General features: G+C 38.3%; 2 protein-coding genes across 11 annotated transcripts in view; one reads left to right on the top strand and one right to left on the bottom strand.

Moving 5' to 3' along the window:
* Positions 1–6: 6 nt before the first annotated feature.
* Positions 7–9,472, top strand: LOC136440769 (uncharacterized). Of its 7 annotated transcripts, none has more exons than XM_066436875.1 (12): positions 7–231; positions 900–1,058; positions 1,335–1,442; positions 1,813–1,935; positions 2,386–2,498; positions 2,856–3,110; positions 3,472–3,623; positions 4,335–4,387; positions 4,786–4,851; positions 5,749–5,834; positions 8,057–8,124; positions 8,586–9,472. In XM_066436875.1, the coding sequence occupies exons 1-12, from the start codon at positions 22–24 to the stop codon at positions 8,648–8,650; spliced, it is 1,458 nt and encodes a 485-aa protein (XP_066292972.1). In that variant the 5' UTR covers positions 7–21; the 3' UTR covers positions 8,651–9,472. The 7 variants fall into 7 exon arrangements, with proteins under 7 accessions (XP_066292972.1, XP_066292970.1, XP_066292974.1 ...); XM_066436873.1 differs by having other exon boundaries at positions 1,335–1,454; XM_066436878.1 differs by having other exon boundaries at positions 123–236; positions 1,335–1,454.
* A 134-nt stretch (positions 9,473–9,606) lies between these two features.
* Positions 9,607–27,342, bottom strand: part of LOC136440766 (BAI1-associated protein 3-like) — a 68,701-nt gene continuing 50,965 nt past the window's right edge. For 3 of the 4 annotated variants that reach the window (XM_066436870.1, XM_066436868.1, XM_066436869.1), the window contains exons 17-35: positions 26,878–27,002; positions 26,097–26,187; positions 25,287–25,343; positions 22,267–22,364; positions 21,714–21,765; positions 21,118–21,284; positions 20,424–20,548; positions 19,554–19,624; positions 19,178–19,354; positions 18,377–18,592; positions 17,946–18,014; positions 17,567–17,646; positions 16,932–17,112; positions 16,210–16,293; positions 15,726–15,807; positions 15,476–15,514; positions 15,117–15,240; positions 14,447–14,652; positions 9,607–13,321 (exon numbers count right to left, since the gene is read on the bottom strand). In XM_066436870.1, the coding sequence (XP_066292967.1) occupies positions 13,224–13,321; positions 14,447–14,652; positions 15,117–15,240; positions 15,476–15,514; positions 15,726–15,807; positions 16,210–16,293; positions 16,932–17,112; positions 17,567–17,646; positions 17,946–18,014; positions 18,377–18,592; positions 19,178–19,354; positions 19,554–19,624; positions 20,424–20,548; positions 21,118–21,284; positions 21,714–21,765; positions 22,267–22,364; positions 25,287–25,343; positions 26,097–26,187; positions 26,878–27,002 (2,142 nt within the window). In that variant the 3' untranslated portion in view covers positions 9,607–13,223. The remainder of the gene's footprint in view (positions 13,322–14,446; positions 14,653–15,116; positions 15,241–15,475; positions 15,515–15,725; positions 15,808–16,209; positions 16,294–16,931; positions 17,113–17,566; positions 17,647–17,945; positions 18,015–18,376; positions 18,593–19,177; positions 19,355–19,553; positions 19,625–20,423; positions 20,549–21,117; positions 21,285–21,713; positions 21,766–22,266; positions 22,365–25,286; positions 25,344–26,096; positions 26,188–26,877; positions 27,003–27,342) is intronic. The other variant, XM_066436867.1, reaches the window with a different exon arrangement.

Raw genomic sequence — 27,342 nt, 5'->3', positions numbered from 1 at the left:
TCTGGGAAGGGAAGGCGCGAAATGGCATGTACCAATATAGGTTACAGGGGTGTTCAGTTCAACTTCCTGACGGATCAAAAGCGACGACTAGCGGATCCTGACATAATTTCCCATTTTGTGCTGAGGGCAGACCGCTTTCAAGCGTCATCTAGCGGTATAGAATACAAATGCCAGCTGAATAGCGGGACGACAGAGACTGAGAGAGCCAAGGGCAGGACTTGGAGAGCGTGGGTTCGGTAACTTTGATGATTTATCATATCTTATAGATAACAACAGGCCTAATAGGCGTTTATCTCATCAATATGAAAGAAAGGGGATGTTGTTCAGTCCACCCTATGATAGTATAATGATCATCCGGCGGAAGATTTTGAAGATTAGAAGGAACAAATTCCAAGAAATGCAGCCACGCAGAGGAAAGTTTGTCAGTTGGTGAAGATGGGGTGGGGGGCAGAACTTTTGCTCAAGTTTGCTGTTCTGTTGAAGACAGTTCGATCAACAAATTATGCAACCACGAGAACTATCTATCGTTAACTCTGGATTTGTTTTATTTGTCGCGGCTCAAGCTGATCTTTGTGTCCTCTCAGAGGCTCCCACTCTCAGTACTGTAACTTTCAAGACAGACATTCCAGTTCAAATTTGACGTTCCATACGCGAATTTATTACGCGTAAGAAATCCATACGTGCATCAATCTACGGTACTCGTGGCGCGTTGCTTCGAATCAGAGGCCTCAGGGTCAGAGTGAAACTTTCATTTTGCTTTACTTTATGATATCGTTTTCCAATGTTTTGATATGGAATAGACTAATTTGTTAGAAAGATATTTATTCATCTGTTTCTCCATGTGCACTATTTTCTTTTCCTGTGATTTGATTGTTGCATTTTTCTCAAACTCTGTCCAGAATTTTCATCCTGTCCTGTTCATTTGTACAATGGCTTCTCGCTGGCGACACTGGGATGCGGGTTGCCATGACAGTCTCCAAACTGATTTCAAGTACCAATCCTTGCAACATTCCTCAGAAACAGAGTGGCTCTTCAATGGACACGACAGCAGTGATGAGGTATTATAAATGTACTGGGGTCTGCATATGTCCTGTTGAGATATGGTAACTGTAGTGATGTGTAACGTACCTTATATCATACCCGGGCTGCGAAAACCTTCGATACGGGTGTTCGGACCGGTCCATGCTTTAAGATACTGCCCAGGCTTCCCTAGTTCGAATCAATGGATTCAAACATGCCAGTTGTGCCACTGTCGAAAATCGAATACCGGATTTGGACGTCTTGAAACTATATTTTTCTTGCTCAGAAGTCATGTGTTTTCTGTCCTTTAATAGGAACTCCAGGCTGTACCAGTAGCAGGGGTTGGGAGGGGGAAGACAAGACCTCCAGCTGCATCAATAATACTTCCCAAAAACCTGGCCTACCCTGAGCCAAGGAAAAAAGTAGAGGACCAAGTATGCTATTTATGACTAGAAATTGTTTAAAAAATTTTTTCTATGTGGTTATAACATTATGATGCATGGTTCAAAATGATATATTGTAGCCATCCACGTTGTTGCTTTTTCATCAACTAATTAATATGTTTAAAACCTGGATCAAAAAGCCTAAACCCTAATCCCTAACCAACTACGCCACGAAACATCATGGGGTGGACAGACAGAGCATGCCAATATACTTAAAGTGACAGAGCGTGCTGATATATGCTAACACACATAAAAGAAGACAACTGTTTACGAGATGGAAATTAGCTTCGACATCTTGTGTCTGCCTTCCTTGTACAAACCTGCATGAACTTGTAGCGCATGTCTCTAGGTGTCGCACCAGCCATTCAGCCTCAGACTCTGGGAAGCACAGGAACGTACTAACTACCCAGCATGCTCTTCATCTCCTAACTGCCCATTGGCCAGTCAGTTTGAGGATGACTGGAGGATTCAGGTGCGGAAATTTATTTTCAAAAAGTAAACTTTCTACGGGTTTGTCTGTTAGTCCTGTGAATAAATGGCTTCATAGGCCGGTGGTAACATTATTTTTTTCCTGAAAAGGCACCCTTTAATCTTCTCCCTGCTGCCTAACTCTGTAACCAATAGAGAATGGGGTGCCATTGGCTACTTCAGTGTGCTAAAGGTTAAGACAAATTGGTACTTCTTTAGATGTTCCAATTTTGTAGATATTCATTTCATGTCATCTCTAAAGTCCAATATTAAAATTATCATTTTTATCACAAAATATCATTTTTCGATATCATCACTTATACTGTTGGTAAAGAATTACTGTACTTTTTTTGCAAAGGTTATGACTTTGTTGCACACTTTCCCACAAAACCTGACAAGAAAGTTTCCTTGGTCTTGTTTTCTAGTTGTGTGTCTCGGTGCTTGCTTGTTTTAGGAAACCAAGCAGATGTTATGCAGAGTCGGTGTGGGTCGAGGCAGGGGAAGGTCCAAGGCTGAGGTACTCGGCAAGGCTCCAGGCAGGGAAACTGACAATGGCTACACCTTCAGGTTGGTGTGGCTTCTTATAACGTCTCATTCATGATTGTATTACTCCGAGTTTGTACCCTAAAAGAGCACCTACCCAAAAAGTAAACGGCTGCACGAACGCATGTTTATAGCGGTGGGAAATTCCCTTTTAGCCAGCTGAACTCAAGTGGCACACTGATGAAAGCTTGTTTGTAACTGAAGAAATTAGCAGGTAGAGTTTGGCAGCCACACGCTAGGTTGGATGTGCACAGTCCTCGATTTGGAATGGTGCGGCGGTCGTACGCTTGCAGCTGGAAACACCCATGCTGACTTCAGCTGTGCTCTTCATCAATGAAGCAACTAATTAATTATGATCGCAACTTTTCATTCCCTGTGCAGCGGCTCCTCGGGCGACTTCAGAGCTTACACTAAACAGTCCTCGCTGAAACAGCTTCCTGGCTGCGACGTTAACAGGAATGACAACACCAAGGAAAGGGAGTCCAAAACACAGACTCAACCTCCGAGTCAGGCTGCAGGACAACAGTCAACAAGACGTCTGTGGACTCCAGATCTCAGGAAGAGGTGGAGGGGAGACAAACTAGTAGTAGTGAAATCTGATGACGTGGAGGAGTGGCCACACTTGTCGGCGAAGGGGTAGGTGGCAGCGTTTCCCAAAGATTAAAGTCCATCTCTGTAGATTTTTTATTTGTTTTTCATAACTGGTAAACTGACGGGGTGTAACACACCAATAAGTACATTAAGTGCAAGATGCGTAACGGTTCCTTACAAGAGGACATCCCTAGCTGTAGCTAGGCACTCATTTTCAAGTCGAGTGAGGAAATGGATGTTAAGTGCCTTTCTCAAGGGCACAACTTGGGCCTGCTACATATTTGACCCCAGAACCCTTAAACTGTAACTAAATGTAAGTCAACCATCCAAACCACCTTGCCATCTCCATTATCACTTTTTCCAGACTTTATGAACAATATTTATGTTCATCTTTTCATCTTAATAGTTCTAGCAAAAGTAAGAGGTCTCCTAGAAAGAGAAAAGGCAAAGCAAACAACGTCTCTCCACAAGGAGTGTCTCCTGATGTGCGCACTAGCCCCAAAACTGATGATCAGAAGACACTGGAGAAACAGAACAACAGGCAAAGCAAGAATGGAGGTATATCAATATTTTGTACACTGTAGGCTGAGATGTTGAACAGCTGGCTTGGCGATAGGTTTAGGGGAGGATTTGTTTTCTCCTTGGACTCTTCAGAAGGCTGGGAAGGGGTTGATCTCTTTGGGATGCAAAAGCAAAAACGTAAATAATTTTCTAAAAACTTCGCCGATCTAAAACCAATGCTTTTTTTACTTACAAAGGTGCAAGTAAACATCTTACTTTGGCAGTGAATGGGTAGATGCTATCAGACTCAGATTGGTAATGAGCAGTATGACCGGTCATGAACCACCTGGCTGAAACCTAGCTGCAGTGCAAAGTAGAACCAGTCAGTATTGCCCATAGGAAGGTGACAGATGGTCACTAAAACAATAGCTAGGTATTAACTCTTTGGCTGTGTATCAAGAACTTAATGTTAACCAATATATGATCATCATATGTGCTCAACCACAGTTCTGGTAGGGGAGCCTAGAGAACATCCTGGGATAAAAAAGTTTATTGTTACATATGTCTGTGGGTTAGAGTGGGTGTAGGGCCTGCTCGGATACAATGCTAAGTACTCAGATACAATGCTACACAAATACAATGCTACACAGATACAATGCTACACAGATACAATGCTACACAGATACAATGCTACACAGATACAATGCTACACAGATACAATGCTACACAGATACAATGCTATCATGCTATTTCTGTTTCTTTTTGTAGGGGATGAGAAGGAAGCAATAAAGCCTACACCAGATTTAAGTCCTGAAGACTTGGTAAGAATGCCTCTATTTGGGTCGTCCTTGATTTAGAAATGATGGGTTATCAATTCTTTTAGATTTTTAGCCTTACATCATGCATACATACATGTAGAGATGTCCCTTGGGTAGCATCCTCACAGTTGAGCTCCTGGTTCCAATAAGTTGCTAACTGGGAGACCCTATGTGCCACTAGGCACTACAAGGGTCTTAACACAAACCAACTAACAGATGAATGAACAAACAAACAAATGCATCATGTACACATGTAGTTGTGATAAAGTTGACACTGAATGTGTTTTCTTATCTTTTGTAACAATAGAAGCAGTTGCAGTAGATATACTTGTGCTGTCTACTCTTTTGACAGTCACTGAAAATTAGACCTGTATATTACTTCTTTTTATCAATCACTCTAGAGCGCTGTTTTGGCTGCCGGGGACTGGATACGGTTGGACAACCTTCCCCCTGGTGTGCAGACGCAGGTTGTCCTCTTCAGTCCTTCTGTCAAGATGTATATCATCCTTGCTAGATAGAGACATAGATTTGCTCATAAGTCTACGCTGACTACATTATATGGATGACATCCGCGAACACATGTTTTTGTCCATTGCCCCAAAAACATTTGTGACCACATTATAAATTGTGCAAAGAAGTTTTAAAAGGAGCAAATTCATGCCATGAGTTGCAGAAAAGAATACTGTCATTCTTGCTCTTTCACTGTGACTTTATGTTCACTGTTTCACGGTCCCCTCTGAACCATGAACTTATCATCACCTTGAAAAACCTGTTGTAATTATTTATGATTCCTTTACACATCTGTTCTGTATATCACTTGCCACCATTGTGAAGGTAAAGTTCAGTGAAAATGTCCATTTTCCTTACACCGTGAAATTTTGCTACCGTGAAGATAAAGTGAATTACAGTATCGGAAAACGGATACTAATGTCACATAATGGCTCTTTTGCTATCAATTCCGGGGATGCCCAGAGGATGTCATCCATATCATCAAATCAGTTTGTCCTAACATAACAGGGTAGCACTGTTTGCGTGTTTTGATAACAGTCAGACTTTAGTTTCTTTTCTGACTTTTTGTACAGTTTATTTTAGTAAGCTAACAGTGACTTAATGAGTGACTTTTAGTACAACTTGCATCTAAGCACTTTTCATGCATGTGTACAGTGTTGATGAAAAAGATATATTTTTTGTATTCGGGTAAAAGTAAATTGTCACTTAAAGTTAAAGATATTTGATATTTTATGTTCAAACATGTTTATAATCTATTTGTTCAAATCTTTTATTCTGTCCTTACAGTGCAGCTTCATGTTACCTTATTTTGGTTTCTTTGACCAAAAAAATTGATGTTTGATTTCTGACTGTAGGAGGTTTATGGGATACTTGAGCCGTTTGGTGCAATAGAGGAGTGCTTTGTTCATCACCATGGTGACCATAGCTCAGGAGTAGTCAGGTACTACTGGGACTGGAGATCCCATGCAGATTGTGTTCAAATGGTCAAGACAAAGTCCAGGGCTTGAAATACCCAGTTGCCCAGTTGCTAAACTATACCTTGCTTGGCAGAACTTTATAGGCGCACTTTACACATCAAAATTTGCAATATCGGGACTGGTGATATCGGGATGGCAACAGCTTTCTCTGCCGTGTAAGGAGGAATTTTATGGTCGTACAAAGGCTTTTCCACAGTACTGTAAAAATCCCCCACAACAGTTGGTGCACCTAATTTTTGACTGAGAGTTCACTGGTGCACCTAGATATTTTGTTTGCTATAGGGTAAAGGTACTATTATATGTACACTAATATACAGAATATTCTTGAAATGTAAGTATCAGAAAAAGCAAAATATAAACCTTTTCTTGTACTTAATTTGATTTAGTACTTGTTTGAAATTTTGAAGTTAGATATAGAATTTTAGATTGAAGTTCTTACGAGAGGTAGCAGGGTTTGTAACTACATTTGCCGACATTCTACTTCTGTTCCAATATCACGGTCCAGAAGACTCTGTGTAAAGTGGGCCTTCTTGACAGTCTTGTGTTCCTCTTATTAATGAGTTTTGGGGTGGAGACCATAGCATTCATCCTCCTCAATGATATAACTAGTGTTCTGGTTGGGACCTGTATGTCTCTGCCTAAGTTGCTTGAAAACAATGATTATAATAATAATGCACAAAAGTGGTCCTTCAAAAACTGCGGCAACCTGATATATCAATGGCCAACCTAACTTTTGGCTTACAAAAATGTAGGTTGCTCACTGGGCAACCTGGCTTTAACAAGTATTTCAAGCTCTAAAGACTAATCATTAACATTTTCTATTGTTACCAACAGAACTTTAATTAGAAATGATTCACTATGATTTGTCTTTTATTTTTCCACGTTTTTGTGAAAAAATAGCTTTATAACTCTTGACCTCTTCAGTTAAGTTAAAGAGATGGCTAAAAGCAACCTCATACTACTGTATGTACCGGTAGACTGCATGCAAAGTTTATTAACCATACCTATGCATTACCTTTTAGTTATACCTTTGACTGTTATAGACACTGTAGAAATCCTTACTGTATGGTAACAGCAAGTGAATTTTATGGATGACATCAGCGCGCGCATTGATTTTCACCTGACAACTTTTGTTACCCTTTGCAAGATGCCATCTGCGGACTATTCTCAGGACCGTTCGCAATAAACGTAGAGTGGGGATACCTGACTTTTGTTCAGCTACATATATTGAGTGTTTAGATACTGCTTGCAAGCTTAGCGTCCACAAAACTTTCGGCAAGTATCAAGGGCCTCCATTGTCAAATTCTGCTTAATTTCTATATTTATTGAATTGATACATTGAACTGCGCCAAATATACTTACTCAAGCAACTGGATACAATTTTGAAACAGACGTTTCAGACAGCATCTGCTGTCTTTCATCAGTGACTAAAGGGAAGAACTCTGGAGAACCAGGTTTCAAACCAAAACTCTGAATTGATATGTTAATGAGCTGAACTGTTGCATTTCATTCCTTTTTTTATATATTCTTTTTGAATGTATAATCTTTTTTGTGTGTGCTCGCATTAGATTTGGAGTTTACAGGGGATGTTATCCATAGAACGTGCTTGCTGTGACGTAATAGATGTTTAATACTTTTGTCAAGATGCATCTATTGTTGTGTGTTATATACTATGAAAATTAAACATGTAACTAATAAATCCTTCAACACTAACTATCATGCAATGTCATGTGTTCTTTCTTGATGTCTGCTAATGTACTTAAGAGTATATGTAGTGAGCTGATGTAGTGCATGGCAGATCTGATTCTTCTCTTAGTAGAATATATGTCCCTGTATTGTCTATAACTTAATAGTTACAGTAGTAGCTAACATTACCATTTCTTATCTTCCCTGTAGAAGGTAGTTTTGTGCTTTCTTTTCTGCCTGCTTTATACCCAAAATAAGATGCCTGAACCTAGTGCATGCTTATAATCTGACAAAACTAATTCTACCATAGGCTTCTTCTCTCTCTTTTGCTATAAACCAACCCAACTCAAGTCTAACTGTGAGTTATTAGAAGTTTGCAATTTGTGTTGGAAATACTGTAAATTCTTTCTCTGGGAGCCTAAAGTTTTTGCATAAGAAATGCTGAAAAGTGAGTTTTGATGTTTGTTGCCTTTTCTGCACCTCCTCTATCTATAACTAGACTGGGTGATTCAGATGTGTGTGAATGGTGTGTCAGCTGTCTCAATGAAACAGAATCACCTTTTCCAGGTAAGGTTTTTGTCTTCTATTTGTACACAATGTCAGTTTGGTAAAAATTATTGATAAGCTTTCAATTTTGAATACTTAATACAAATTGTATATTACGAGTTAGAGATGCATAATATGTAGGTGTATCATCAAAGGATCATGAGTGCACTGCAAAATATTACATGTACTTTTGATTAATGTACTCAAGGACAGATTGTACTGGGAAAACTTTGAGTGTAACGTTACCTCACCAGAGTAAATTCTTTTTAGAATTTTGTCAAATTGTCATTTCTGTATACGGCTCGACCTCTTCATTTCTTTCTCTTCTGTTTCTTTAATCAATAAATGAGATTTGTTTGCTAACTTTTTGTGTGTAAAGCTGAACTGGACTACCACTAAAGAACAGTGCTTACATAGTATATTGCTGGTATGATACGAAATAATAATCATGTTTATGATTATTATGTATATCACATTGACAGGCTGGCAGGGTCCACTCTTCTGCAGCCATGTGAGGAATGAAGACTCAGAGGTGCAATTAGATTAATGGGAAACAATTAATTGTTCTCCAAAATATGGAGAGGTGCTAGTCTTCCTAACACCCCTTCCAGATGCTTGGTATCCTCCAAGCTTATCTATTGACTTTTTCCTTGTCTGATGTTACTTTCTTTTGTAATAGTGGCTTGGTATCTGTTAGAAATGTTGCTTAGGAACTACATGTATGTGTCCCCAATTCTGTCCGCTGTGTTTCTAAAGGTGTGTGTAGTTAAGGTGATCACCTTTGGACTTTACTTTGAAGTTGCTGCATTAGGGGACAGTGGGCCAAGTCTTGCTGCATTTGCTTGTTGCCATTTTCCAAGTCTGTGTTTTTAGTGGGGACCAGTTCTTGTAGAATTTTTGACATCAGAAATTTTAGATGATTCAATATAAAAGTTGTTAGTCGTTGTTACATACAAATAGATGAAAAGATCATTCACAGCATAGTATTGGAATTTAGTGCTGTGTCTAAATGGTTGAATAGCTGTTACAGTAGTGCTCAATGATGATTTGTCATTCAGTATTTTAACTTTATAGTAATGTTGCAATGGTTGTCCACATCTTTAAAAAACTTTTTTCTCAGGAAGCCAATTGAATGAGTTTTTCAATGAATGAATTTTTCAATGTCACAAATTTACATGCTGACACGGTTTTTAACGAGAATGAATTTAATTTTCTACAAATTTGATTCAGCAGTAGAAAGTGACTTTTGGTTTTAACTTTTCTATTAGATTAGATTTGATTAGATTAGAAAGCTGAATTGACTTCTCTACCAATTAAATTTGCTAGTAATGCCATGTTGAAGTAATAAATGCATTTTTACGATGTGAAATATTGTGCCTGCATTAGATATGTTTTATTTGCCCGTAGTTTACAATGATGACCACTAGTTTTTCATCTATTTCATTTTTTTGCTTCAAACTTCCTTGGCCCATGATGTACAAGCATGGTCTGGACTACTATAAGAACTTTTTAAGCAGCTTTAATGAGCTCATTACAGATAGGTGTCTTCACAAATGCAGAATAATCACACATATTCTCAGTTAAGTAAAAACTTTTCATTGTTGTAGACATACAATGATCATACATTTTTATATTCAAGTCACAATGTCAGAAGTTGCATTGACAAGGAAATAACTTCTTGGTAAAAAGTAACACAAATCAGTGTGTGTTCTTAGCTGTTCCAATAACTGTCCTATATATAGGAGGGGTCAACAGATTTTTTTCACTTTTACACTCTTTCCAGCAGGGATTTGAATGAAGTAAACTTTAAGCCATTCTTTCCCTTTGTTTTCTCCCAACTGTTCTTTTACTTACAAGTTGCAACCCTCTCAGAAACAGTATTGGAGCAGACAGTTTTTAGCTTGACATTCAACAAAGTGTTTTCAATATATTTTGAACACATTTTGTAGACTCTCTCATGAAACATTAAGCATACAAGACATTTCTTAAGGGACAGCTTTCAGGTCCTTCTACATGCACAACATCCGAAATGTTTGTAAACAAAGTCTGCAACTCAACATTAATATTGTAGCTTGTTTTTATGGGCATACAATCCTGAATGTTTCCCCTCATACATGTATTACCTCTGCAGTTTTAGCTGTTTAAGTTTCATTCATAAGAGATGATTTTCAGTCATCTGATATGTGATCTCATTATTTCTACACTCAACATTGCACACAAGAGTCAAGTATGCAAGACCACTATCTACTTGGTCTTGGTCCCTCAGCAACAGTAATTTGTTAAATATTATTGGTGACTTTCAGAACTAGTACATGCAGTGGCTCATATTTTGTAATTGACCCCTAAGGTTTCAAAATGTGTATGAATTCTTCTCTTTTTACAGGGACTATGTGATCAAAGTAGATGTTTGGATTTTACCAACACCATTTACACCATAGAGGGTAGACAACTGGTCCACTTTTATTCTGTGAAATAGACTGTACATCAGAATAGTACATGTTTGCTTACATATGGCCTACATGTGTCGCTGGGTGACCTTCTTGCTAAAATTAGTCCTGTTCACTATCTGCTCTGACTATTGGAACACAAATTCATCTTCAATGTTACAGTATTTTCATACCTTTTTTCTGCTAGACAAGCATCATCATAACTCCCCCCCTCTCTCTGTTTGAAAGGCCTGACTCTGAAGGTTTGAACTTTGCAGACTGAGTTCTGCTAAACCTGAATTAAGACTTTTGAGTTTAAGCTTTTTAAAATTTTACATTTTGATGTTGCTAAGGCTCCTTAATTTCCTTAATCTAAGTTACAGGCTTTTGTGAGAGCCTGAGTTTATGCTCTTAAGACTATGACGGCCTTTTACACCACCATGGCACTAACTGTTAGGGTTACAAAAGGCTCTGCGTTCTTTCACCCGTTCTCAAAAGGATACAATAAGGAGATGCCTTCCCGAGCGTACATGTGTCCTTGTACAAAAAGGCACACATTGATCAACTTTGATATCTAGTTTGAAAAATACCCGATACATACAAGCATGTCAAATTGATACATGTACTAACTATCCTACAAGCACAAAACAAATCTCAGCTTGGTCCCCCTCAGCTCTACCAGCATGTTTAAGTGTTTCAAGAAAGTTTCCTCTTGTCTGTTTTCACCAGGCTGTGAAAAATTATACCACCATCATTTTACAGTCATTGGATATTCCATTTTTGTGAGATCATTAAAAGACTCAAAGGCAGTGTTTACCACTAATTTTACTATATTGTGGGCTTGGCAATATTACAGAATTTCCTCTAAGTTAGGTAGTTATAGGGCACTTTTTCACTTAAAAAGGATGACGACTGTGAAGGAGCCTTGTCTATACTAGTCTAAGAGTTTTCTAGTTTCAGTGGCCATAATTTTTCTCCAAACAGATTTGGAAGAAAAAAAAGTATCAAACTTGTTCTGCTAAGAATCATCAAAATGTTTGATATAATAAACTGTAAGTTTCTTTCTGGTGGAGTAAATTTTCATGGCCTACTCTTTAATAAGTAACGTCAACACCACTCATAGGAAACAAGACGGCACCTAAGACAGACTAGTTGCACTTTTTGATTAAGAACGATATAATCGTAACACTACTAACATTAATTTTCTAGCTATCACCGTGTAAACAAGCTTGTTACGAATATAATTCACATTTTGTTTGCTTGAAATCTATCCTATTCTTGCTCCCGTTTGCTCCAATAATCACTTTCAAGCAGAAGAGTCTGCATCGTTCCCATCCTCATTGAAATGTTTGGTCCTACTTTCCACATTATTTTGGGAATCGAATATGTCTCAGAGGCAGTGTAACGGGGATCAAATGTCAAAATGCCTGTTCATACCCCATTACCACATTGTTACAAGGACTGTGTGACTCAGAACCAATCAGAGCTATATTATACATTGTATATTTTAGGCAAACTTTCAAATACTAATCGTTCCTGCAGGGAAGCGATTTGAGCGTATCAGAGATAGAATAGGGTGAACATCAGATTGGCAAAACTCACCTGCAGACAATAGACGCATCAGCTCACAGATAATACATGACTTTGTACAACCCACCTCCAAATACATACATGTACATTGTATCTTGTTATCATTCGCTTGGCCATGGCTTGATACTTTTGTTAATAACACTTTTCAAACACATAATATACATCTCTTTGTATACCTTATACAAAATATCAGTAAATCTTTTACACAATCCGACTTCTCACTCTAAAATCAAAATTAGAGAGAACTACAAAATGCAGAGAACAAATGAAGAAGTTAAAACATTTTTGGAAAGTTCTTAGATTCCTTTAAGATTTTCTCTGCTGAAGTTAAGAAATTTGGAAAGGTATGTATTAAAGTTGGAGGCCAGTAGCAGGCAATAAAGCACACTAGTGAATAAAATTTTCCCCTGAAATAAGGGTTTTATAATTTAAAAAAAACCTTTAACCTACTAGTAAGTCTTTGAATTCTCTGTCCAGAGAAGCGTTGATAGATTTCTTCTGATCAATGTAGGCAGATGAAAGCAAATATTGATCACCAATCAGAAACACTTTCATTTTTCACCTTTGTATGTTATGTCTGTCTAGTCAATGAACAGTCTGTAGTTTTCGACGATCCTATATTTATATGTACCATACTTTCTGTATTTGTTACTTGTAGAGCAAATACATCTAAAAGAAACCCAAACGTGGTGTAGAAGGAATATTAGAACTATTCTCAGCTAAAGGAGGGGCTTTCCACACATCAACACATGTCTCTTCATATAGGGAAGGGATACCAGACAAGTTTCCAACCTCCCCACAGATCTGAATTAGAGGCTGGGATTCCTTTCAACTGGTTTACATAATATTATATTCTTGATTATTTTTAAGTTAATATTTCCCCTTCACTTCCAATCCAGGAGGCATCTCTATTTCAGGTCTCAGGTTGTGGTGTAGTTTTGTTGTGTTCAGATGGCTTTATTGTTTCATAAGTGTCCTTTATCAAAGTTTTTTTTTCCTTCTAATTATGTGGGGTACAAGTGGTGGTAATTATAAGACTTTAAGAGTAGTTTAAAGCTTTTTAAGGCTACTACTAGTACTACTGAGATACTTTTGTCTACACCTCTATCCACACTGAAGTGCCAGAGCTCTTCTTTTCTTGTAGAAGTCTTGAGCTGTCTTGTCCCAATCTCTTGTCTCCAGGACACCCAGAGGACCAAATTCTTTGAAGAAAAAAAAGACATGCTTAAAGTCAGCAAAAACTCTTAAAATCCTAAAGGTTCTATGCATTACAATTAGTAGAACTTCCAAAAATGAAGTACATCAGATTTTAAGTAAATAGCTGTTTCAATCCTGCAGGGAAACAATGGAACTGCCAATGGAACTTTATAATTATGTATTCATTACCTTTAATGCTCATCATCAGTATTTACCATGGAGTCGAACTCTGGGGACACTTGAGTTTAATAACCAATATAGTAGTAGTAGAACAGTGATTGTTAACACTTTTAATACAACTCTCAGTATTCTGAAATTGGAGCGTACAGAAATTGAAAAATAATTTATAAACAGGAGAACAGCAGCTGTGAACCATCCTTAGGGCCAACAGGTCTACATGCTTGAAAGGCAACAAACTGTAACAGTTACCAAACATAATTAACTTTGGATTTCCAACGGCCCCTACAACTTCTACCTGGTAAGTATTTTCTTCTCCAGAGGTAGCGGAAACTGAGCAGTAGAAATTTGATCAAGACTCCTTCAGTACCACTGTGCTTGTTTATCCTCCTGGGCTCTTATCACACCATACGGGAAAGGAAACAGTCAAGTCAGAGAGAAGATGCAATGGACAGAAAGTTCTGTTTGTCAGGAATCAACAAACTTGAAAAAGGAATTGCCAATCATGGAGTATGTTATAAAAAGTCAAACTATAATTTTACAGTTTTCCCTCTTCTGAAATATCTTGACACAATTCGGGAAGGCAACAAGTCAAAAAGCAGGTGGAATGGACAGAAAGTTCTGTTTGTCAGGAATCAACAAACATGAAAAAGGAATTGCCAATTATATGCTTTAAAAAGTTGAAATATAACTTTAAAGTTTTCCCTCATCTGAAATATTTTTAAGTTGATATACAATGTAATCAAGGAGGGGAACAAGTCAGAAAGGAATTGCCAATTGTAGAGTATGTTTTAACAAGGAGATTAAAATATAAATTCCTTGGTTTTAGAAAGTCAAAATAGATATAAATTTACAGATATCCCTCCTCTAAAATATATTAAGAACACCCTTGGGAACAGGACATTCAAGTCATCTAAAATATCCTAAAGAATACAATTGGTTTGGCTGCTTACTGGGGGGCTCAGGCCTGATGAGTAGGACAGTGTTCTGCTTGACTGCGCGGAAGCCCTCAGGTATGGAGGGGCGATCCTGGCCGTACACCTCCGCCAGTGGCAGGAAGACCTCCCCGGCGACATCATCCCTGGCCAGGACGTCGTGGTCCATCACAGTGAAGAGGACACAGGCTCCCGTCTGCTTCAGCTGGGACACCGCAACTGGGCTGTTGGGGAACACAGAATCTGAGGTGAGGGATTCCTTTCTATTTAGCAAAGTTTCAGTATTGAAGGCTATCTCAATTACATGTATGTGTGGCTCAAACTTAAGTCAAAGGAAACTGACATTCTTCAATTCTTGGGACCTCAATCTTTATGATAAGCAAGCCACGGTAACTATACCTCCACACTGGATCTATCAGAAGTCATATAATTGTATATTACACATTTTCACATACTAGTATTATTGTGAAACTGCTTTTATTGTTAGCCCTAGGAATAACATTTAACGTTAATCCAGAATTACATAACGTTATAGTTGCTACATGCATAAATTTATGTAATGCATACAATGTTTTTTCAGACCCCTTACTTTTGATATGATAAGATATAGAGGTGAATTTTGGTAGTCCTTGGTTTACAATAAACATGAAATAAATAGTTGGAAATGAAGTTTAGCATCATAACTTACAACTTGAAGGTCTCATCAAAGAGTGGGTTTAGTGTCTTCTTTTTGATGGACGTTTTCTCTATTGCACTGGATGGGAAGTGGTGGGATGGACACAGCTCTATCAGCACAAACGGGTCACTGTAGCCTTGTGGGAAGGCATGAAGGTCACATGTTAGTCACATGATATCCGCATGCTCCTGTCATGGTAAGGGAATGTTCAAGAAAGATTGAAATTAGATTGAAAGAAAGACTCTAAAAAGACCACTGACTATGTGTCAAACGTTTTGATATTCGAATTTTGTTTTGTGTACTGAAGCACTATAGAATTTTTGACAGCTTGAAAGAATCTTGAATGTTGAAATAAATCATCATTGACCTACCATTGGTGTCCAAGGCAGGCAAATCCTTGCCACTCATGACTGAGGAAGAAAGATTTAAGACATGATCATTTCATTTCACATGCTCAAAACATTTTGCTAAACTTTATATTAAGATAATATTATAACTGAACAACACTTTTTACTTCAAACTATGTGTATAACAACAGCTTTAATCCTAAGAATATTGTTTTGTCATTGTCACAAAACAGTCGCCTCATTTTGTGCAAAAGACATAAACATAAATTTGTACCTTCTATATGTAGAGAAGAGTCGGAGTTGTCATAGTACACTTTGACACTGAGTGTCCCGTAGTTTGCAACAGTTTCTTCTTTCTGCAGGAGAAATTGTTATAAGAGACATATGATTGAGACTTCTTGCAACATTGAGTCAACCTCTTTGCCTGGATTTACAAGGAAAGTAGAATATATTTTGGTGATAGGTGGAATAACCAAGTGTTCACTTAGGCTTTGGATTTGGTTTACATTGGCCGTGAATTTGCTCCCTGGCCAAGTCATACCAAAAACTGGTTGTTGAACACAAATTGCCACTACCATGCAGTAAACCAGACCCCTGCTGTAGTTTTGCACAAAGGCCTAAGGGATAGTAAAATTGCGCTGCCCCATGCAGTCCATCTGGTGGGGGAAAGACTTGTCAATACATCTTTTATAATATTCTACAGATTCTGCAGTTCAGAATAGGGTATTTTGACTAAGGATTCTATTTCTAGATATTACCTGTTGCTGAAGTTTCTCCAGGAAGAACTGCTCAATGAGTTCGTCTGTAGTCGCCTTCTGTAGAGTCAGAGTTTCACGCAAGTACTGCCCAAATGATAAGGAAAATCAAGCACTGTCAGAAGAGGTTGGAAATATTATGCACAACAGTTTTATGATTCACTTATGAGGATTCATTAAGGTGTAGATGAAATGACAATTTCCACTGCCATCTTTGAAAACACTGGTCTCGATCAGACTCCTTGGTTTACCAATTAGTGTAATTCAATGGTAGTTTATTATAATAAGATAATTTGCACACCATCCGACTGCTTCAGTCAGATATCTTCCTGTCATCTGACATAAAGGAGCTTCAGATCTTCTACATTCAAATCATCAACTGTTGCCTTTGTTGCTTTACCTGTGGGACTAGCCAGTTTTTTCCTCACCAACTCTTGATCATCAAGGATTTCAAACATAACTTAGTCTATGGATTTTCACTTTCATATTTGCATCATGTCTCATCCTGAAAGCACACTTTATAGTCTTCTGTTTGTCAGAAATCTGCATCATTCTATATATAAACCATCTAGATCTTCTACAAAACATCAGCTGTTGACTTCATTGATCTATCTGTGGGACTAGCTAGTTTTTTTCATCACCAACTTATCATGTAGAGATTTCAAACACTAGTAGACAAAGTGTACAAAATTTCATTTGTATCACATCAAATCCTGAAAGCACACCTTGTAGTCCTCTGTTTGTATCGTCTCATCGTCCAGCCCCTCCCCATCTGCATGGAAAAGGTCCTCCAGGATGTCCAGGGCTTCGTGCAGACGGCAGTAGAACGGGGATTCCTTCCCCAGGTTACCGTCTAAAGTGTCCTTCAGCTCCCTCAGAACCACGTTCCAGATCTCGTCAAGGATTCTGAAAAGATTAAAAGATTGTTTTGAATTTCATATTTTCAACAAAAACATTTTTTTTACACTACAGTATTGCTGCATGTACGTATACATGTACATGCACTAGGCTTTCTGTCTGTTTTATAAATTACAGTAAGTTTCATTAAAATCATAGATTACAACTCATGTCATGTCTTTAGAGTTCACATAATGTGTCAACTCCTAGACTAAATGTTCATAAGACAGTGTTTATCTATGTATAAATCTTTAGGTTGGTGTACATGTATATTAGCTTGCAGCTAGATGTGCAAAGGATACAAAATGTACAATCATGTAGGTGTGACTTTTCGTTCAGTGTAATGTAAACAGCTGCTGCTGCGCGGTGTGCCTGCAAAGCTGGTATGTTATGCCAAAGAGAAGTGATATACCGGCCAATTCAATACTGTCAAGAAGACATTGAACAAAAAGCCAAAACTCACTTGTCAAAATTTGCTCTGAGCAGACTCATGTTCAAGGTCTTCAGGTTGTTGTCCAAGTACTCCATCAAGGGACAGATAGCCTAAAACAATAAAGAGATAGCAAAACATTTAACTGTGACTAAACACTAATCTCATACCTGCTTTAGTGGTACCATAATCAATCAATCTTGGCAGATATTCTGATGTAAAGTACTGTTGGAAGAATGTATAACTTAAGGCTGGGTTTCTTTCAATTTGAAAATCAACCGACAACTTTCATAGCCACACTGCTTCAAAGTCTAAATGTTGATACAGCAATTACAAGACCAGTAGATCCTTTCCTTTCTTTGGAAGCATTAATTAACATTCTTTTGGAGTGTTTTTTAACTACTTTACTCACATCATCTGTCCGTGCAGAGTCGGGAGCCCAGGCAAGATGGAATACAAACTTCTTAATATCTGGCTGCATCTATGGGAAGGAAACCATGCAAGTACGTCAATCTTCAATATGAACCTACTGTAACAGAAAAATGCCTAATATATGACATTACAGAGTATGAGGGAGATTCAGAAGTGTCAATTTTGAATACAACAGGTGGTTGAGAGTATCTGGAAAATATCAACTTGAGTCTGGGAAGTCTGGGAAGTACCATTTTTTGTGATAAAAACATGGAAAATACGTCAGGCATTTGTGATTCAAGAAAGAAAATAAATTCTTTAAGCAATCTGTTTTTTCTATATTTCTGTCATTATCGCAGAGTCTTCACTAATGTCCTCAGTCTTCTGTCACAAAATTGACATTGTCAGCCAATTTGAACTGATTGTACTTACTTTCTTGCCAATTACAATTACGACATCAGTGATTTTATTGGACATGTCATCGTTGGCTGACTCCATCATGTTGACCAACGTTCTGTGCGACTGTTGACCTCCAACCTCCCCGTAAGCCTTTTGCATGGACCTCTCAATGTCCGCAAATCCAAGGGATTCTGGGAGGGAGGCCAACGACCTCTTGACATGCTCAATGTTATTCAGGGTTATGCAGAGCTGTGGAAAAAATTGGATTTTAAACTAAACCTTTGGTGTACTACACAAGAAAATAGGGTTAGGGTTTGGATTTTAGATAATATGCAACATAAGGAAGCCGTTCGTTATCAAATGAATTGTAATCCTCCTTTAAGTTACCCTGTTTTCCCCTTGATAGTAAAGCCTTAGTCGTGATGTTCCTTCCTAAGCCTAGTATTACAAATGTAGGACTAATCAGTATACTTAAATGTCATCATAGCTAGAACTACTTACAAATATATCGTATTAACCATAATGCGATCACAACTTGATATGATAATGAATCATAGATACATTTTATTAAACATTAAGCCCTCACCTCTGACCTGAGCTATGCCCCAAGGTCATCCCAAGGTTACAACATTGACTGCTAATGACTTCATGTTGTCCCACAGTGTATTTGTAAAAGTTTTAGTGAGGTGATTGGCTCTTCTCAATCAAAACTAGTAAGCATTGCACTTGAGGCATTATAAATCAAACCCTAATAGGTAAGTCCAATGTTTGCACTACTTGTTGAAGAAAGTACATTCCTGATCATCACTGGCTGAACTGTCTCTGAACTCTTACCTGGTCTGTGACATCAAACTGACCCTCATCGTCAAAGTAGCCTGCAGCCTTCAGCTTCTTGTGCATGAGCTCTGCGTAGTACTTGGCTCCGACGCAGATATCATCCATCACTAGTGTCACGAAGGTGTAGGCCCCCACTGGGTCCGGCCAGTCCAGCTGTCTGTAGAACTCACGAATCTAAAACAGCAGAATGTAAAGATGATCATCACTCGACATGTGCATGCTGCATGTAAAAGCTCCAACATGCTATTTTCAAAGCTCAATGCTATCGTTCTAAAAGAAAGTATGAAGAAAGAACTTTGCTACATATCTGTGTACATTTCCATCTTTTCAGATCTTAAAAGATACATGACACTGTATATTGATACTACAGTACCTGTCCAAAGCAGCAGGTGGAATCAACTGCTGATGTACTGTGTTTCACCATTGAGTGTACAAGCTCGACCTAAAAAAAGAATGTCAAAATGAAACAATCTTATCAATAAGTTTGACGTATGCATGATTATAGATATTAGACGGTAGAAATTTCTGCAACACTGGTATACAAAAATTACTACTCGAATCTTGCCATACATTTTCTAAAATGATTTGCCTTCATGCAAACTGCTGATAATTTTTGCAATTACGATACATGTAATTGCAAATGTATAGTGCACAGAGCAGCCATCACCTTCCACCACATGAAACTAAGAAAAGCAGAACAACCAATCAAGGTCTACATGTAGACACCAAACCAACATCACGTGGCAAGAAAAATGGCAAGAGAAGCTGTGTAGAGAGCTGTGCTGGCATTAAGGCTGTGCAAGACATTTAATAAACAAGTCATATACCTCCTGGTGATGGTCCAGACAAATTTTTTGGGAAAAAATGAGGAAATTGTGTCAGTGAATATAAAAACACAGAATATAGTACAAAAACATGTGCTTCAAACGTGGTATGAGTTGAAAAGTATTCTGAGAAACTATGATAAAACAAAAGATATCCTTAGGGTAGGCAACTTTAATGTCATTGGCAAAGACATTGTACCTATCAAATACACCCTTCAGCAATATCATGTTTTGTACATGATCATGTGTGGTAGCTCCCTTGAAATTCAGTATGTGTCGATGACTCAACAATAACACAACTGACTTACAAATAATCACCTAACAAGGCACATTCAAATGTTCTAAGCATCTACAGTAATTGATTGACATTTAGTTTCTTATTTTTCCATTGGAAAATATTTTAACATGTACAAAATTTACCTTGTCCAATTCAACAGCTTTCTCCAGACGTCGGAAGGCCTTGTGCCGTGCTAGGCTGAACCATCTCTTGATTGCTGGTTCAAACCACAGAAAATAACTGTCCATGTGTAGCTCACTCTTCTCACTGTAGATTTTAAAAAAAGGTAGAATGCGTCTCAATATTTCTACCAAATTCACACTTATGATATCCATCTTGTTTAAACCTCTATATAGTGGTTCTAGCATGAAGGTATGTTTATCTTCTCTAAAGATGTGAACACAACCTAATGATTACCTTGTGAAAACGGAGGTTTTGTAGTCAATTTGTGTGTTTGTTTCTGACAGTGGTGTGTGTCTGCATTTGCATGCTAGGAATGTCAGAGACACTAACAGGAAGTTTGTGGTCAAAGGTGCCCAAAAGGTCCCAGAAAGGTGACAGGAAATAGAATTGTCCCGTCCAGACATTCCCCCAGGCACCTCATGCCGTGTTTTATCCATAGTCAAAACAGAGATTATTGCAGATGGGACAGCTCAGATGATGATGAGACAAATGAGACAGCTTAGAGATTATTGCAGATGAACCTAAGCATGAAGAGCCTTCAGAAATAAAAGAAGAAATTTACAAAAACTCACGGATTTATGAGCTTCTCTAGTTACGTTTTGGCAAAGAAATCATTTCAATCTAAAGACATTCTTTGAGTATGAAAAAATCACCTGACGGGCAGTGACTCCTTTAGGGCGTGGAACTCCTTGAGAGCCAGGTAGAGTTCAAACAAGGATGTACTGATGGTGACATCTTCCTGGTCTGAGGCTGAGGGGGGTGGCTCAGCCTGCAGGGCCACATTGATGTCCTCCATGCCTTCCTTCATGTCCTTGTATAACTAGGAAGGAAAGGATAAACTCATAAAGATGGTATTGAAATAAAGCACGAAAGGGAAGTGTCTTTGGCTGATCAATGTTTAAGTTGCATTTCAAAGTGTCTTACGGAAATCCCCAAATAAAAGTCACACAGCACTTTCTGTGAACTAAGAATTTGAACACCTTCTCAGGCAATTTGTTTTTTCTCTTTCCCTTTCTTTCATTTTGCACATTGACGGGCTGAGCATGCAAATACTTGACAGCATACAATGTATTCAAAATGAAATCTAGAACTTGCTAAAATGTAAAAATGCAGCAAATACCAGTCAAATATCGTAATCCCTGCATGCATATTTAGAATATGGTCTGTATTAGCTGGAAATTGAGCAATGACGCTTAGTTAAGCCCCCAGTTCTTATCAAAATTATGATTGTAGTGTGTAAAAGGCTCACCAGAGATTCCAGCTGTTTGTATGCAACAGTGAAGTAGTCCACATTGACAATGCTAAAGAAAAGAAAAAGTTTGTCAATGACTAATCTCCATTAAACGTTTATCCACCAGGTTACATAGATCCGCCACTTGGAAAAACAGTTGGTTTGAGAGATCTCTAGTGCAGCACACCCCAGGTCACTATGCACAGTTTAGCCTGGAGTGTATTATACTGGGGAATGTCGGGTTGGAGATCTGTTTGAATGTATCTTTTCACAGGGTGGCAGAATTATGTACCCTGGTAGAATTATATTGAGTAGATGTTACCTAAGCAATGCCACAGTATACATTCAGCATGTTACTGCAACCTGAACCACCACATATTGCTTTATAAGAATAGTGCACCTAACATCTTATGTCAACAGATTTGGTCAACTTTCATGCTTACTCTATAATCTGTAGTGCATTAAATGTCTTACCACAACTACATTATGTGGACTTATCTGAAACAACAGAGACAAAATGCTTCTTGTGAATTAAAGTCATATGTAGGTTAATACTTAGAATTGTTCTCACCTAAGAAATAGCTTGTTGTAATACTTGAGGGCCTTCTGTACGTCTGTGTTGATCTCATTGGTCAGTTTGACCATGGATTGTAGGACCTCCTCATCAGACTGGTCAAAGATAGAACATCAAAGTCAATTAACATTCTGATAGCTAACGTTGGGTAACCTAAATTCGTGGGGTACTTAAAGTCGGGATTTTTCGAAAACGGGGTATTTAGGGATATGTGCTACATGCAAAATCAGTTATAACGCCAGCAATGCAAAGCAGATAGACTAACGTATTCAGAACACTGGCTGAAAAGCTTCGATAACCATGCATTAGAAGTTGGCGACGTCAAAAACTCTCCGTCCCTTATTGACAGAGTCTGGGGGCTTCGTGGGAGAATCACCCAGCACGGTTGTTCGCTGGTTTATAAGACAAATGTCACATCTCCTGCCTGCTAAACACAATTATTTATAAGACAACTTATTACAATCTCTTTTGCTAACCTGCAACTATATTCTAAGTGTGATCAATCATCAAAACTCCTCTCTGTTGCTACAACCTACGGCACGTGTATTTTCCCGCCGCCATATTGTTAACCAGAATCCTGTTGTCAAGCAGACGACAAAGGTTTGTGAGGAACACTTTTTTGTCTAAATGCTGCGTGTGATAGTGGACTGAGGAAGATATTTTCCTCAAAGTTTGCTCCTAACACAACAAGGAACACATGGACATAGTAGTATTACCATTGCTACGGCATCCAGCTAACTTCCCATGAATAATGTAACGTTACACGTTGCCCGATGATGACGATGGGCCGACTTTGAGTGAAGTTCTACCGACTCAACACACGGGTTGTTCCCGAACTGGCCTGATGTGTGCGGTACGGCCGTTTCTTCGTGTATTTTTTTTACTTGGACACGTCTATATCCATAGCACTCTCCTCAAGCCAAGGATAGAACGAATAGCTGCTGTATAAAATGTGATTAGCGGTAAGATATTCAAGACGAATCTTCTCTCCCGAATTAATGTGCCCCCCTGTCCGACAGCACCACAATTGTGCGTGCGGCGCACGGTAGTTTCAAGTTGAAATATTATGGTGTCAGCACGACTAGAGACAAAATCTACCATATATATGATTAGTGCAAAGATAGTACATGATACTGACAGAATAATAGAAAAAAAGGATGGTTTATTGTTCTGCTAGATTGATTTCAGTCAACCATTATCGGAAAAATCCCGAATTTAGGTTACCCAACGTTATATTTGAATGAAGGATCATCTGTAATTGACATTAAAAACTAGATTTCGATACCATTTCTGTACACAAAGTAAAGCGCTTACCAACAAGTTTTTGATCAGTGCCCTGATCCCTCTGAAGTTGAAATGACCCAAAAGTGAAGTCCCTTGACCTTTGGGTCAGTTTGGCTTGAGAAGAATCAGAGGACTGATTGAAATCTTGTTGGTATGTGCTTTATTTTATGTACGGAAATAGCATATAAAATCTTCACAATTTCTGATAGCTAGATTTTTACATTGACAACAGAAGAAGGGACTTTTGCATCCCTTTGGAAAAAATTATTTTCTATTATTTTCTATGACACATAAGCAGCATGAACAGGAAGATGCTGCAGTGTGCAACAATGTCAACTTGTAGAGTTGAAGGAGATAATGATTTATATAAGCTTTGAACATTGAGAACAGAACATGACCCCAAAAAGGCCATTTTTAAAAAGATTTCTATAGAATTGTGTATTGCACTTTAACAATACACACAACAAAACTGCATGAAGTTGAAACACAGTATGGGATTAGAACCAATTGAAAGTGATCGAAAAGTGAGGAAAGACTGAACAGGAAACAACAACAGAATGTGTGTCAAATATTCTAGATTGAGAAGAATGAATGATCCTACACTAAAGAACCATGCTACAGGCTTGGGAGGGTCACTGCTTTCAATTTCATGTCTCAGGACAGGGATTTCATTGAGTATGGCCTGTAGAATTTCGTCTGACACCTGGGGGAAAATTGCAAATGGCCCAGCTTGATAATGAGCATTGTATGTCAAGTTGATACAAAAGTTACATGTAAATCATCATCAGCTGCAAGGCTCTTTAATCATAAAAGTAAGAAATTTCAACTGAAGCCTATATTCTCTCTTCAAGAGGTAAATGATGATTTGCTGCATCTGGTAAGACAGGCACCAATTTTGTGTAGTAGACCCCTTCTGAGACAGAGATACATGGCGAGGGTTGTTTTGTCACAGAACAGTCTGTCTTTGTGCAGACTTTGATATGTTCCATATTTCCCAATGGGTTTATAGTATGGTGGATAGCCGATTGTAGGCATGTGACATGAGGCAATAATGCCAATTAAGCTCCAGGATTGAATTACATTTTCCATCCAAGTCTCTCCACTCTTCCCAGACGTACCATAAAGGGAAGACTGATTGATTTACCTGAAATAAGGAGGATTTGGGCGTTTTGAGGCCCAAGAATTGAATTGAGTCGCCAATCACTATTAATGGTTTCCTAAGTCCCCAAGGATTGAGAAAAATAACAGGTAAGACTCAAACAAATCTTACTGGTCAGCAGAGAAAGAGCCAAATGCTAATGCTAAAGCTGTGACAGGCGTAAGGCTTAATTCTCCATGGTAACAAAGCACACATAACATCAATGTTTTATATTAAATGTATGCCTGAGGCTTTCTTCTTAGGCTTTAGCTTTTAGCTGCATTATATGTACTACTAGTAAGATCTGGTCTGCTATTACATGTACCTTCCTTCTAAATTCATGTTGGCAGCAGAGGAAAGTAATCTTCAAAACATAAACTCCAAGACCCACAAATCTCAAGAGGTCACAGTGAAGCCCACATCAAAGCTCTGGCTTTCTTCAGGTATAAACAATGTCATGCACATTTGAATATTCTTGGCTATATATAGTAATACAGTAACCTATGTCAACTACAGTAGTCTCAATGTTAAACAGGTGAAACATCTGTTGAGTAGAGCTCTGACTAGCAACTCTTGTGTAACTTGTAGTACTCACATGGGTGATGGGCTTTGTGATGGCTCGGACCTTCAGGTACCAGTCCTTTGTGCCTTGCTGTAAATTGCAGGATATAAGATGTGTACATCTGCAAACTACAAGGCTAACATGTGCTTTTAGTCAAATGAAGAGCATTTCAATTCCATCTTCACTAAAAGTGTTGCCCCAAATACATACGTTACATCAAAAGAGAAAACACTGGTTTTCCGTGGGGGTAAATCTAAAAGTCATACACAGCTAATCTCCAAGCGGATCTACGATTGGCAGGCATGTATACATGGGCCAAAACAGTATCCATTTGCCACCGGGGCATATGTGGTACACAGCCATATGTGGCACGGTGGATCTTCCCAGAACTGTTTGATGATTGTGGAGGTTTCACCAATTTTCACCTATCTTTGAAATTTATAGAAATAACAAAGTAGAAAAACATTTCTGGGGCTATTCCAAAGAATAGAATCCTAATGCCAATATTCAAAGTATTTAGATTAAAATGAAGGTATGATTTCCTATCTCTGCCTCCGCCATTTTTATGAAGTTTACTGACAAAGAGGATGATGCCACTCTCTGAAAAAATGTCAGAACAAACATAAAGTAAAGACAGGATGTTTCCCATTCTACCTATAGGGGAAGACATCAATTTGAAAAACAAACCTTTCATTCCTCCGAGCTACTGCCTTGCCCATACATAATCCAATACAAATTGGTCCCAAAAGGGTACTTTAGTAGGGCAAATAATGCTTTGCTTGTGGGGTAATAGATCTAGACCTACTGCTTTATCCACAATCTGCTACAAATTGGGTCCCGTACCTTGATGACTTTGATGATCTCTCTGCGCATGGGAGCATGGAAGGGGCAGACCTTACTGTAGGCTGGCATGTCGTCTATCAACTGTAAGCACCTATAGAGTAAGTAAACTCTAAATGTTCAGTTCAAGACAGAGTTTGAGCTTCTACATTTTTGTGTATGATAGGGACAAGTCACAAGGTAGCACGCCAGTCTTTCTGAATGTTGTCTTAATAACATAACCCGTTTCAGCACCAAGGACAGGAACACACACTGATTTACATATGGGTACAGGACATGTGTCATAGATAGTCTTATATTAGAATGAATATAAAGTGCCAAGAGAAAGCTTTGGGATGCTTGTACAAAGCAAATTCTACCATCAAAACACAAGTTAAAGCTGAACAAGTACATTGTATGGTGCAAGTTGATAGCTGTATATCATATTGTTGTCATTTTATTTAAAGTAGGAAAGTACATTCGTGGCAGGCAGGGTATGCAAAAAGTGTGTCACTGTGTATTCTACCTTACAGAAAAATGGTTGAAATTTATTCTCTACATCATTGCTGCCCATTTTCCTTTAATTTGTTTCCCAGCTCTGGAGGTGAGAAGACTGTTACTGTTAGTACTAATAGTTTGAGTTTTATTCAGATCCACAATTAGCCTCGTAATAGGCCATTCTTTCTGTGGTCTACACATTCATATTTACACATTACAATTAAAACATACAAAGGCATACAAAGTGACAGTAGAAAACAAAAATAACATAGTTCCTTAAAAGCAATAATTACAGTCCAATAGTGACCTGAGTATGTAGTCCAGCTTGCACATGGCCTGTCTGTTGTTGGTAGGAAACAGGCCTCTGTGCTGGTCAAGGAGAGACATGCACAGCTCTATGAAGTCTGCAAATGACTCGGCTAGGTCCTGCTCCTGAAGAAAACAACAGTGAGCAGAAGTTTAAAATCATATCACGTAGGGAATACAGTCACATCATCACTCACATGTCATCATATTGCACTTGATTAATTCGAATTTGTCAACATCCAAAAGTAGCAACAGATTGTATGTTCCTAAATCACATCTTTGGGTATTTGATAATCATACAGATGTGAATGTTTAGCCAAATATCACAATTTTCTTTAATTTGGCAAAATCTGCTCAAGTGGAGAAGTTTGAGCATCAAGAGACTACTTTTCCTATTAGTGCAGTATTACCAAACTGCACTACCAACAACATTACATTAAGTCTAACATGCAGTCAGTGAAGAAAT

Source organism: Branchiostoma lanceolatum, chromosome 8, assembly GCF_035083965.1.
Source record: "Branchiostoma lanceolatum isolate klBraLanc5 chromosome 8, klBraLanc5.hap2, whole genome shotgun sequence".
In the NCBI taxonomy this organism is placed as follows: domain Eukaryota; kingdom Metazoa; phylum Chordata; class Leptocardii; order Amphioxiformes; family Branchiostomatidae; genus Branchiostoma; species Branchiostoma lanceolatum.
The sequence above is the reverse complement of the archived record's forward strand: the minus strand, read 5'-3'. Positions and strand labels throughout refer to the sequence as shown.

Coding starts and splice junctions, on each gene's coding strand:
- LOC136440769 (XM_066436873.1), top strand. CDS start 22: ATGGCATGTACCAATATAGGTTACAGGGGTGTTCAGTTCAACTTCCTG. Junction 1,059..1,334: donor GACACGACAGCAGTGATGAG/GTATTATAAATG, acceptor GTCCTTTAATAG/GAACTCCAGGCTGTACCAGT. Junction 1,455..1,812: donor GGAAAAAAGTAGAGGACCAA/GTATGCTATTTA, acceptor GCATGTCTCTAG/GTGTCGCACCAGCCATTCAG.